Genomic DNA, 13452 nt, shown 5'->3' on the forward strand with positions numbered 1-13452 from the left:
AAAATTATCAAATTATCTCATATACAACCTGTTCTTTGGCCATCAATGCATTCCTTAATACTACTAACAATCCAGATTTGTTTTTAAAAATGTTATGTAAACATCCTTAAATAAACTTTTAGAATAATCATTCAGTACTTTTCTGAAAATGTGTTTTCAGAAAAGAAGATGCGAGGCTTTCAGTCTAAAATCTAAGACTGGTCCTTTAGTATTTATTGAAACAGTGGAAATGTCTACCTATACAAATGAGCTATAATGTTTCAAACTAAATGGATACATAAGCAAACCTATATAAAAGATAATACAATGTTATATTAACAAACAAGCATATCTTAAATGAACATACAAATCGCACTGAACACTAGCCCCCCACCATCATCCATGCAGCACTCAACAAAGCACAAATGTAGTATTTAAATTATTCGACAGTAATTATGCCTTTTTGACACGTTTCAAAAAGAAAAATATTAAATTCAATCATTGGTCATTGGAACACAAATGCTTCCAAATCAAATACATCCCAATTTAATCAGGAGCACTCGTCATCATCATTAGCTCATGGAGATGGATAAGATACGTTCTCTTTCCTTACAACATATTGTTCAACTATTTGCCTTTCAGTGGCATAAAAGACACAGCCAAAGATAAATAGTTTCTTACAAACACAAATATGTCATCATTGATCATCAAGTAAGCAACGCAAAATGAGGCCCTTCCTGTATGTCACAGGTTTTTGACCTGTGCACACTGGTTTGGAGCTGAACACCTCTGCTAATGCAATTTAAGCTTTTTAAGCTGTTAAACTACACACATTTTCTCGCCAAATCTCGTCACAGATGCACCTCCACCAACACATCAAGGAGAGTCTGGCTCTTATCTTGGGCCCCGTCTTGATGACAATGCATTGATCTGATATTATCGGACCCCCTTGCTCTCCGTGCTTTAGCAGTAAAGTCATTGTAAAGGCCCGGCAAACTGGCTCATATTCTCAGTTTCAGTTTCTACTGTCAAAAAGGGATTATGGGTATTATGTCTACAGTATCATTCTTCCCTTCCTCACCCTAACTCATTAACATTCATTAGAGAGCAGAATTAAGACTAATCCTCCCAGATTTCCTAAAGGCAGAGCTTGTTTTTGGGCCCTGCACGGCAGCCATCTTTCTTCCAGCTTCCTCACAACTGGAATGGATGTCGAACAATGAATTGGAGGACATTTTTATTTCACTGATGACAATGTCTCTCTGTTTTATTGAAAGACAAAGCATTGCGATCTGATCCTGAAGCATTGAGGAGCTAGTCTCAAGACACACAGGGAAAATAAATACGATTTACACTGGGATAATTCCCTTTTCACCTTACCAACTAGCTTTGGGCATCAAACACTTTGGGACCTACAAGTTGAACATTTGTAGATCTATGAAAGCCCTTAAATGCATCTCTTTAGTAGGACTGTAACTTTCTAGCTTTATCAGCAAGGTGCTGAGTTCCCCTTGCTCTTTTAGCCTAAGGCTGCTTTAGCTGAGTCACAGTGGCCTTGCTAAAAAAGACAATTTTACTGCAATAAAAAACGTGAATTCACAAATCAAATGAAAGTCATCTCTTCGCTGTAGGTTAAATGTGTGGCAGATAAGCAATGATTGTTTCTTTACTCCTCTGTTTCTCCACTTTTAACTGGTTATTTTGCCCTCTGTTTGTCATTGCAGCAGCTAAGAGCTTGCTCAACAAAAAGGCAGATGTCAAGGTAAGGATCATCACGTCTTCCTCCGACTTTCTCTAACCTCTTTCCACTATCCACCTTTTATTCACTTTCCACTTTTTCTTCCATGTATTCTTTATGCTTCTCTGTTTGCTTCTTTCCTAATGTAGCTAATCTCCCTTTTTCCTACTGTAGCTTTCTTGTCTTTGTTGTTAAACGTGTTTGTTTCATATTATTTTGTGTCCCTCCCCATGTATGTGGAGGTCGTTGTTTTGTGTTTGGATGGTCTTACAGATTCACCATTTTAAATGTGTGAAAGGATACCTGTTTGGTATTGATACATATCTGTTGACGCATGTCTGTATACGTGTGTACATTTGTCCGCCTGCATGTTGTCTGCCATACCACAAGCCTCAAGTAGCACATCCTTCAGAGAGCACACTATTTACATTTTCAAATAATCCAGCTCATGGCCTTCTCTCCATATCCATTATTAAATGTAACATCTGTTGTCTCCATGCCTTTTTTTCTTCACTTCCTCTGCCTCTCACCCCACCATTTCAGTCTCTTCCTCCTCTTTCAGTGCTTCCTATTCCTGCTCACCCCATCTGGTCTTTAACCCCGTTTTCCAGTTCATCCTTTTAATAAAGATCTCTCACCATCCCACGCTCGCACACACACACACTGCAGTAACACATCCCACACAGAGCTTCCATGAATGTGTTCAGCGTGTATGCATGATAGTGTGCGACCAAGCTTGGAACATGGTGTACATGCAAGAGAATGTGTTTGCTTCTCAGCGTTGTCCGTTATGTTAGGAAAAGCTTTGCGCACGCACACATGGACATAGATGTGTATATATGTGTGTGTGTGTTTGTGAGACTGTGACTTTGTGAATGTATCACATTTGTTTGAAAAGAGAACGAAAGTGCAAATGAATGTGTGAGCACGCCTGCACATCAAGTGTGCGTAAGCGTGGGTGTCTGCATTTGTGGTTCGCTCATGTGCAGCTGTGTGTGTGTGTGTGTGTGTGTGTGTGTGTGTGTGTGTGTGTGTGTGTGTGTGTGTGTGTGTGTGTGTGTGTGTGTGTGTGTGTGTGTGTGTGTGTGTGTGTGTGTGTGTGTGTGTGTGTGTGTGTGTGTGTGTGTGTGTGTGTGTGTGCGTGGCCCCCCTCCTCTTTCTCCCTGCTCAGTCGGTTCAGCAGGGAATGTGACTCCGGTTCCAGGAATAGCTGCCAGTCTGGACCCTGGAAACTCAGACGACAGAAATAGACACTCACTTCCACTGCAGCGCTCTCATTGCCTAGCAACAGGCTCCCCACACACTCGCCCCAAACCTTTTCTAACAACGACTTCTTCGTTTGCTGCCGTCCTTGCTTGCGTCCGTCCCTCCCACTTCTCTTGTTTCTTCCCTCCACATGTCCTTTTGGCGACTCTGACCTCCTCTCCTCGGCCTCTCCTCCTCCTCCTCTTCTCCCGCAGGTTCATTAATGCGTAATGGCACCTGACATTTCTCTTTGGCACTTAGACCGCACCAACATCAGCCTACCGATCTGCCAGCAACTGTTCATAAACACAACTTCACACAGCATTTCATGCTTGAAAATAGATATTACATGTAGCATTCCTATACATCTTTATGAAACCTAAACTGGTACAAAACTATTTAACCCATCTTTAATTCAGAAGATTGTAAAATAAAACATGGGAGCATATTAGGTTTTTAGTTGCTCTTGTCCATTAAAAGTGATTGCACTTACTGTATGTCCCTAAATAATCCTGCTAATCATTTATTGATGTATAAATGCTACAACTGTCATGCCTCAGTCTTGCCCCTTGTGCCCCAAATTTCTCTTAATCTGTCAACAAAAAACAAGCAGTCACAATCAAGACTCTTGATCTGCTCCCTTGACTTTTGTCCCCTTACAGATGTCTGAAACCCAAACTCCTTTTCTGTGCGCTTCCGTCTCCCTACTTTCGCAATAAAACTTGAGCGGGAACTTGCCCATCTTCTGCTTTTTCCAAACTGTCTGAAAAAGTCTGATCTTAGCAAAGGAAATCATATTGTGGTTTACACTTGCAAGTCCTGTCTTGTACTTTGTACCAGCCCATTCACTTTTATTGTCATTGGTTACTTTATCTTTTCCCCTTCTTCTACGATCCAACCATCCGTCAATAAATCCATCCATCCATCAATCGCCTTGGGACAGAAACGCAAGTCCAGCTCTACTGTCCAGTACATGGTGAGCATACTAGTTATGCATTTGCCCAGTCACTCCTTTGTTCGCTCCTACTCGTTATCTCTTTTATGTGTTTTATCCAACTGTCCCCTGCTTTTACTCTATTTCATCGGTGGAGTCAAGTATCCTACACTTCTCTTGAGTTTTGATTTGTGGGACAGTGGTGGACAATTCATCACGGGTTTCACAGAAGCAGAGGTCACATAGACCCTTGCAAAGGGCATTGAATCGAGCCTAACCCTAACAATATTCTAAAAAAAAACTTAGCAGGATGTTTCAGTTCCTCCAGGGATGCTGCTCCAGATCTGTCTAGGGCATACTTTAAGGATAGAGGCACGCTTGTGTTTTGATACCAAACTTTTCCGTCCAACAAAACAATTCTTAAATGTTACAGAAGTGAAAAGTAATTTGTGTATCAACCCTGGGTTTTGTATGCACTCCAAAATGTGATGGCTTCTTTCTTGGCCCCGCCCTTCCACCAAGCTTCCTTACAATCCTGCTGACAAACGGATTAAAGGTCTACGGGCCTATCATCTCTGCTCGCACCTCTTCCTCCTGTGTGTTCCCTGTGCACTGCTTTCCTTGCCTACCTGGAGAAACACCTGTGAATACTTTGACCCACTTACTCCTTCTTTGTTTGACCTCATTCAATTGTGAAACTGTAATCTCTACCGATATGCAAGCTTGATTATATCCCCTCCAGAACTTTTTTCAGAAACATTAAGGGTTTTCCTCACCAAATCCTAAGACGCAGAGATTCTGCAAACAAGCTTTAAGTAAAACTTATTATCTGCTAATCATTTACTTTGATGAGGAAAACATTCCCTGATCCTGAGTGCCTGATGTATTGCTTATTTCTCTTTTGGTTTTTCAAGTTGGAATTGTTTAAATGATGTACTGTGCATCAAACACATACCAGCTAATAACTTCACCAAGTGAGTTTGTGTCCAGCATTTTTAGTCCACTGAATTTATGATGTGTGTGTGTGTGTGTGTGTGTGTGTGTGTGTGTGTGTGTGTGTGTGTGTGTGTGTGTGTGTGTGTGTGTGTGTGTGTGTGTGTGTGTGTGTGTGTGTGTGTGTGTGTGTGTGTGTGTGTGTGTGTGTGTGTGTGTGTGTGTGTGTGTGTGTGTGTGTGTGTGTGTGAGAGAGTGTGTCCAATGTTTGCCCATGCTGTATCCTAAAATCAATGATCTTGTGCTTCTCTCTTAAAGCCTTTTGTTATAATATGTGGAACAGCCTGTGAAATGAAAGGTTTTTGATAGCGTGATTAGCATCATAGCTAGATGGAGTTTTCTCCCATCTTTGGCAGATGTCTTTCCACTTTCTTTTGACATTCACACCATACTAATGCTTTAAGCATTAAGTTATCCGTGACTTCTCTTGACCATTACAGACTGCTAGGTGGCTTAGATGTAAGTGTTACATGATTTATATTTATGCAACTGTAGCTATCTTCTTAGAATTAGTAACGTTGGTGTGTCACTTCCACACTGAGGCCCCATTCAATAACTTCAAGTTAATATATTTTTAAAAATAATTAAATGTAAATGTAATGGAAATATCATTACGATCTAAAAAAGCTATGAAGGACTGGAGGCTCTTTGATGTGTGGCCTTCAAAGGAGAATTTGATCTGGGCTTATAATTAAAAAAGTGATTCATTACGACCAAATGGCACTGTTGCAATTTGAAATATTAAGCAGCGTGACAACATCATGATGTCACTAAGTGTCACCCGCCCCCTCATGTTACCTCTCAGAATTCCAGATCAGTCTTGTGAATGAATGTTTAAGATATCATTACAGCTGCTGCTGCCTGCCATCTACTGGACTCCACACTTAGACACTCACCTATTTTTATCTAACTATGTTTGTGGGGACATACAGTTAGCACATTATTAACTGTTTTCTGTCTCTTATTGGTTTTGTTTTTCCATAACGGACCTAATGAAGGGAAATCTTAAACCTCTATAACAAACCGTAACATTTTTGCTCCCCCAAATAATTAAGTCCTTACCTATTTTGTTATTTCAATAGATTAAGATATTTTATTTTATTTTAGTGTAAGATTTACATTTTTTTTAAACAGTAAGGTAGAAAATAAAGAAAACTGTCAAGCATTTATTTTCTATGTAGTTTTTTAGGTCACCATTAACCTCTATGTTAACCTGTTGTCCAATCATTTTAATTGAAAATATGTGAAAATGGGTTTACACTCACAACTAGGTGAAACTTAACATAAATATGAGTGCAAGAAGACATGGGCATGCACACCCACCCACACACACACACACACACCTTTTTGCTGATGTTTACACTCTTGTTGTGTCTCCTTCCTTTCCTCTCCTTTCCTGCACAGCCCCAGACAAACAGCATCAAAAACAGCATAGTCACCAGCCCCAAAGGAAACATCCCTTCACCTGCTCTGGTATTTACCTCCTAACCCCGACGCCCCCCCCCCCCACACCTACCTTACCCTTCGCCCTCACCTTTGTGTGTTTGTCCGTATATCCTTTAAGACCCATACCTTTCCTCTATCCTACTCTTCTACCTTTGTCTGTTTTTCCTCTCTGGTCGTCTGGTAAATTGTGTTTAATCCTTGCCCAGCAGTTGTGAGGAACACAGTGGTCTAGTAGGTCTTATACCAGCATGGGGTGTTAGGAAAACATTTCCCCAACGCAGGTGTGGATGCTATGTGACTTTTACTCAGGGGAAAATTGTGCTGCTGTGTCTTATTCTCTGTTAGTGAGAGTCTTCCTGGAAAGGAACATACAGCCAATGCCTGCTGGGACTGTCAGTAAAATTGACCCCCTCCTTCTTATGTATGCCTCGGTTCAGAAGCGTTTCCCCACCGTGCGAGCATCACTGTCCAAAGGTCTTCAGATTATCCTTCCAGCCAAATAGCACCCCAGCTGATTTCCGAGATGATTTCCTCTTCTGTTCTGAAAATCAACGAAATTGCCTGGAATGAAAACCTGCATGCTCTTGGGCTTCTGCCACATGGTCACAAAGCAATGTTATTAAGGGACACCGTGAAGTAAAGTCCAGAAGCGTGGGCACCACTTTTACGCAGCATCATGTGTCTGGCTGAGATTTCCAAGTAATTTGTGCTTCTCCTCCTGATCTATGTCGAGCTTGTGCTATATTCATATTTCCGTGGGTGAGTTGTAGACCTTGGACCTGTTTCAGTATTTCATAATTCCAATGATCATGGGAACAAGTTGTTTCCAGACTTTCAAAAAGCAAATATGGAGAAAAAAAAATGTAGAAAAATAGCTTGTGGTATTTTTTGAGTTTTTCCTACTTTTGGACATTTAATGGATGTTGGTAGAATAATCAATAATATCCTAAATACTTTAATGTCAGTTTTCTTTTGTTTTCTTATATCTTTGTAGTTCTTTGCAAAACTGAAATAGATAGTTTAAGGATGCACAATAAAGGTGAAGCATTCATTTTAATTTGTGTTGCATAGACAACATCCATTTTTGAAGTATATAACTAATGTTCCTGGTTAATTTATGATTTGTAATCTTAATTTTCAGGCAATTAGTTAATTGGATCCAGCAGTGCGCTACATTTGCAAATGCGTCTCACTTTGTGTGCAATTGCAAATGATTTAACTCTAATAGCTGCATTTTATAATGCAATTTTTACATCAAGTCCAGCAGCCATGCCCAATTAAGAGACCTAGATGCCTAACAAATGATTTCACCAACTTAGACATCTAACACAGATGAGGAATTTGTGTTTGCTCTTTGGAACTCCTGCATACTAAATATAGTATCCATACACTGGCTTTAGAAAGCTCCAATTCTCTTAGTGGGGTAAATGAGCGGTGACTCTGGTAGATATTACCTTTCGATGGTGTGCATCAATAGCTTGGCCTTAGCTTGACACAAACTAGGCCTCTGCTTTCAGCCCTTTATTGAAGAAGGCAAGATAACAGTTGTCCTTTTGTGGAGGAGGGTCCGTTTTTTGGGGTGTGCATGCATTCTATCTACATATACAGACATACTACTAGAAGTGCTTGATAAGAAGATTATGGGCTTCAGAGTAAGAAACATAACCATGGATTCAAAGAGGCTTTTTTTTCTGATCTTTGAACGGAACAGAGAGGGGAAGTGCGCCTGTGATCTTCACGCTGTTGCTAGGGACTTGACCTAGCTACTGTTTAGCCATTTGGTACATTAACTCCTTTATTGCAGAGGTCAGAGACACTTAGATGACCTTAATTTTCTGACCTTGGTGCGGATTAGGGGTGATGAGAATCTTAATGTGTGGCTTTGCTGATCTCCATAGCATAATTTGACTTAATTGCTGCACTGGAACATCCCTGAAAGAGCAGCAGAACTCATGTGCGATGGTCTTACACCATTACCCATTGCCCCCTTATTCTAATGTGCAAACCCCAGCTTCTTTGTTCTCCATCATCATCATCATCATCATCATCATCATCATCATCATCATCATCATCATCATCATCATCATCATCATCATCATCACCATCACCATCATCATCATCATCATCATCATCATCATCTCCCAAGTTGCCACCGGTGCTTGTTGCCCTGGGTGACGGTTGCCCTGACAACACTGCCATCATCATAAGAGAGAAAGCTGATGGTTGGTCATCACAGAGGTGTCACTTCCTGTGAAGAACATGAGGGGGGTGACAGTGGCGGGTGTTCTGATTTACTGTACATCAGATGACACTTTTAAGCAGACTGTTGAGAGCTGCAGGAAAGGGGGGGAGGGGATGTTTGAAAAGAGCCACCAACTGGCTAAAAATGTGACGGGGATGCTGAAAAATACATGACTGAGAACCTGCAATTTAAGATGCAGATTTGCTCTAAGTGAAAGCAGTAGCTCAGTTTCTGCAGCAAGAAGATCAACTGTGGGATTGTAAAAAGGCAAACCAACGGTAAAAAAATCAAGATGTGTCCTGAGAACGTGTAGTGTCCCTTTTGTGTGAGAGAAAAAATTGTGTAATGTGATCATGGCAGTGACTTCACCCTGGGTTTCAATACCATCTCTCACTCCAAATAACGGTTATTCAGTTTATCCATCCACTCCATGTCTTTGAAGGATTCTTCTTTGACAACCCTAACAAGCACTTTATCTTCATGCAACATTCACATCACTGTCTTTTTCCTGCTTGTCTTTTATGTACACTTAACCCTTCTCTATCTACTTTTATGTCAATCTTTCTCTTTCTTTCCCTCCCTCTCCCTGCCCCTTTCTTTGCTTTCTCTCTTTTATTCCATGGTCCTCCTCTTCTACCTCCAGGAACCTCAGACAACTGTCATCCATAATCCAGTGGACGGGATGAAGGTACACATATGTCATCCCCCACCCCAGATGTTCTTTTTATCCTCTTTGTCATTCTCCTCCTCTTCCTCATCTACTCCTGCCCCTTGATCTTTCTTGTCATCGTACATCTGTGTGACCTCACAACAGCATTGGTTTACTAATGAGTGTGAATAACGTACGTGTGTATGGCTTGAGATAACATTCTTCAGATAAGGGAATTTTTATCATGAAGTGGTGATCAGGATATTCAATTGTGCTTACCCTGCTAACCACAACAGCAGTTCAGAGAACGTTACCTAAAAATAACACAACACTCTCATCCAGTCACAACGGTCTCCTTTTCTTGCCTTAATTCTGCATTCCTTTTCAAACAGCACTTTGCAGCATAATGTGCGGTGGCCGACAGTTGCAAACGCAACAGCCCACAACATTTCCGTTAGGAGCAAATATGCTGCACTTTCAAGAATGATGCAAATAAAAAAACACAAATGTGCCAAAACGAATGCAAATTAAGAAACATCTTCACCAACTTGACTGAAAACTAACCTAAAGTGTATGTTTTATTGGCTTATTTTAACAATTTGATTGCAGATCTGCTGTAAGCTATGTAGCTAACCTAGTCATTTTAAATATACTGACAAAATATGGAAGTGCATGGCTTTGAAATGATTAAAACAGCGGGTCTCAGGAAAAGACAAGGTTTTATTTGTGACCTTTTGGATCCTAGCACTGCAAAATGAACACAGGTCAAGTCTGAAGTCTACGTTTGATTGGTCTAAAGCCTAAATATATTGGCAAAAAAAGTGATATAGCATGATAATAAGTGAGCTCAGTTACAGCAATTTGCCTAAAAAGGGTCATTAATGCAGGTAACATTTTCAAACCCATAAATGCCTTTTATTGTGGCCTGATTTTAAAAAAAATTATAATGATGCCAGAATGAAAATCTTCTCTATGATTCAGACCAAAGAAAGCAAGCTGGAGGTGCGATCACACTTATCATGGTATTTCTAATATTTAAGAATGCTTGCCACAATTTTGTCCAACACACAGTTATTCTCTTCCTCAGGTCACCAGATGCTCTTTAGAAGGCTTTTGTGCTTTGTGCTCAGGATGCTATTCGTACCCGTGTGTAATTCTAATGAGGTCACCAAGTCTCTTAACTCTCCTCCATGTGCAGGGGAATCTAGGTCCATTTATTCTGCTAATTGGAAATCAGAAGCTAACTCATTCCCAGCAAAAGCCTTAGTAGAGAAAGACAGCAAGGCAGAAAGAAAGACCGTTTTTTAATCCTTCTTTCACTGTAGAGGCATGGCACTTATAGGAACTCATTGTAATTGTCATACAAATAGACATATTGGGGGTGAAGTATTTCTTTAAGATGTCAGCTATTGGCCCGCTGAGAGTCCCTTCTGCCTGCTTCTATTGTTGCTATAGACAGAGGGATGGATGGAGCACATCCTATTGAGTTTCTGTCAGTTTCAGCAAGAGATGAGAGCACCCTGTGGAGGAAAGACGTCTTTGATGCACACACACTGAGAATGAAGCAGAAGGAGCTCTGCCTCGAGTAGTGAGGAGAAAAGAGGTTTCAGGTCAAGGGTAAAAAAAGTCGAATATGGAATGACATTCGACACGGTGGCATATTGAGCCACTAGGCTGATGGGTTGCTGGCATGGTTTGACTTTATGCTTGCAAAGGTTGTCTGGTTGTGACACATTAACAGCATTGAACAAAGATGTGACATTGTTTGGCATCTGTTGTAGGAATTTAATTGGTTTTAATATGTTCGTTGCTCAAATTTGTTTTTTGAAGACTTGACGTTAAGTATGCCCTAACTGGCCCGTGATCCTGTAAACAAACCTCCTCATCTCTCTTGTGATGTGTGTCTTTATATGTATTCAGCACAGGTGTTTTACGCCATTATGTTTGAACTAAAACTGACTGTCTTTCTCTGATCTGCAGGAATCATCGGACAGCAGCAACACCACTGTGGAGGATGAAGATGTGAAAGGTAAGAGTGCAGAGATACAAGGGGGAAATGACTTGAATAAGGACAGAAGGTCTGAATACTTCTGGTATACTACGTGCTCAATAATGGCTTGTTGTGATTCAGTTTCACCTAAAAAAAGGTTTCGATCCCATAAACCAAAAGAAAGTAATAAATACTCCTCGTGTGGACTGGATTGAGTAAAAGTGACTTGAGCTAAACAGTCGGCTGATAGCTGACCTCTTATGGAGTGTGTATGTATTGCTTATTTCTCTTTTGGTTTTTTCAAGTTGGAATTGTTTAAATGATGTACTGTGCATCAAACACATACCAGCTAATAACTTCACTAAGTGAGTTTGTGTCCAGCATTTTAAGTCCACTGAATTTATTGTGTGTGTGTGTGTGTGTGTGTGTGTGTGTGTGTGTGTGTGTGTGTGTGTGTGTGTGTGTGTGTGTGTGTGTGTGTGTGTGTGGTGTGTGTGTGTGTGTGTGTGTGTGTGTGTGTGTGTGTGTGTGTGTGTGTGTGTGTGTGTGTGTGTGTGTGTGTGTGTGTGTGTGTGTGTGTGTGTGTGAGACAAACACCCCTGTTCTCCACATCCAAGCTGAGGAAAATGCTTCTAAATCAGGTCATGAATGTATCATTTTGGTGGCAGGCATACAGAACAGAATGTGCTCCTCCTCCTCCTCCTCCTCCTCCTCCTCCTCCTCCTCTTTTTCCTCCTCCCTGTAGAGGCTTTGCTGCCATGTCACAAATTCCATTGTAACAATAGCGGCGCAATCATGTAGGTCTCTAAGAGAAAAGAACCGGTAATGAGCACTTCAATTACCAAGCAGTACTCAAGTAGAACTACTTTAGTTACTCTTTTTAAATGTGCTCAGAGTGAAAGTAACTAAGGATCTTTTCCAAAAAAGACTTCACCTAAGACTGTACATCATTACGTTGTAGAGAAATTGTAAAAAAGCATAGTAAAGATGGATTTCTTTCTTGTTTTCAGAGTAAACTGTTGACTGCAATGAGCATGCTTGATTACAAACTAAAACAAATGTTTGATAACCTTCACCCTTAGGCATCAGGTGTTAGTAGTCAGTATAATGGCCCAGCAAGAACATTGCGGATAAGAAGTGGTGTCATCTTTAGCTCAAATCTCTTGGGATCCTAACAAAGAAAACTGTTAAAACTGTATTCTTATTTGTGAAGTTTTTAGATTTTATTTAGATAAATATTTCAATCAACCTTGATGAGCCCACAGTAGCAGAGGGTCACCTGAACATCCTTATACTCCCTCAGGCTCTACTGTACTTTCCCTTTGAAAGGTATGCTCCCCGTCCCATATTTACTTCCGATCCAAGGTCTCAAATTGGAGCCCCACCACCCTATCCCTATGACAGGAGAGGCCAAGGGCACCTTTGGAGGTGGGTCAGGGCTAAAGGGGGAGGTGTCTAAATTTAGCCCTGGTGGCAGGAGAGGGAGAGTGCGGTTTAAAAACACACCGCTCTGCTAGCGCCACCCTTGGAAAGCATTAGTCTCTCTCAGCAGTTTTAAGACTCTTAAGAGACGAGGCCGCAGATAGCACGGTTAGCGCCAGAGAAAACTACAAGAGCCAGGTGAGTGTGGGAGGAGGGGAAGTCGTGTTTGGTTTGTGGAACAGTTTGTTTCATGTCAGCCTGTGTAGGATCTTGACAGGTCAGTGAGTGCTGGACAGCTGGTTTGTAACCCAACTCCTGCGCTGGCACTCGGAGCATTCAAACACATATGTGCTCTGTTACTCTCAAAAGTTTACAGCAGAGAACATGCCATGGAGAGTTTTCTGGGGGTTTCTTGTTGTGGGTCGTTAATCTACAGTTTCTTTGTGTGCAGGGAGTATTTTCACGTCAGTTAGAATTACTTGCTGTTAAATTGCTAAACCTGCAGTTCTCCTTTGAGTCAAATCATTTCTTTTATTTCCTATTGTCTGTTTGGTTTCTGAGACTAGGAATGTTTAAAATGTGTTTGCTGCATTGTTTGAGTTGGTCCAAAATTGGTGGTACCATGGAAAAATACTCTCCTGCCAGTATCGTGCCATCCATTTTTTCCAAAGTGTAATGTGTTTCGCTTCCCTCGGAGCCAGCTGAATAAAACACAAGGGGTAATGAGTAACACCCGACTCCCTCTCATTATCATGGTGAACACCGTTTTCATCGTCCATCCTCTGTTCACTAGCCAGACTCCCACTAATGCAGT

The 13452-nt window shown here is 41.0% G+C and overlaps 1 protein-coding gene across 32 annotated transcripts in view; it reads left to right on the forward strand.

Moving 5' to 3' along the window:
- Positions 1–13452, forward strand: part of camk2b1 (calcium/calmodulin-dependent protein kinase (CaM kinase) II beta 1) — a 59578-nt gene that overhangs the window by 37021 nt on the left and 9105 nt on the right. For 7 of the 32 annotated variants that reach the window (XM_063897255.1, XM_063897277.1, XM_063897265.1 and 4 more), the window contains 4 exons: positions 1704–1741; positions 6294–6362; positions 9221–9265; positions 11207–11255. In XM_063897255.1, the coding sequence (XP_063753325.1) occupies positions 1704–1741; positions 6294–6362; positions 9221–9265; positions 11207–11255 (201 nt within the window). Of the gene's footprint in view, positions 1–1703; positions 1742–3905; positions 3939–6293; positions 6363–9220; positions 9266–11206; positions 11256–13452 lie in introns of all 32 variants that reach the window. The other 25 variants (XM_063897256.1, XM_063897257.1, XM_063897262.1 and 22 more) reach the window with 11 other exon arrangements.

This window comes from Eleginops maclovinus, chromosome 12 (assembly GCF_036324505.1).
Source record: "Eleginops maclovinus isolate JMC-PN-2008 ecotype Puerto Natales chromosome 12, JC_Emac_rtc_rv5, whole genome shotgun sequence".
NCBI classification, from domain to species: Eukaryota; Metazoa; Chordata; class Actinopteri; order Perciformes; family Eleginopidae; genus Eleginops; species Eleginops maclovinus.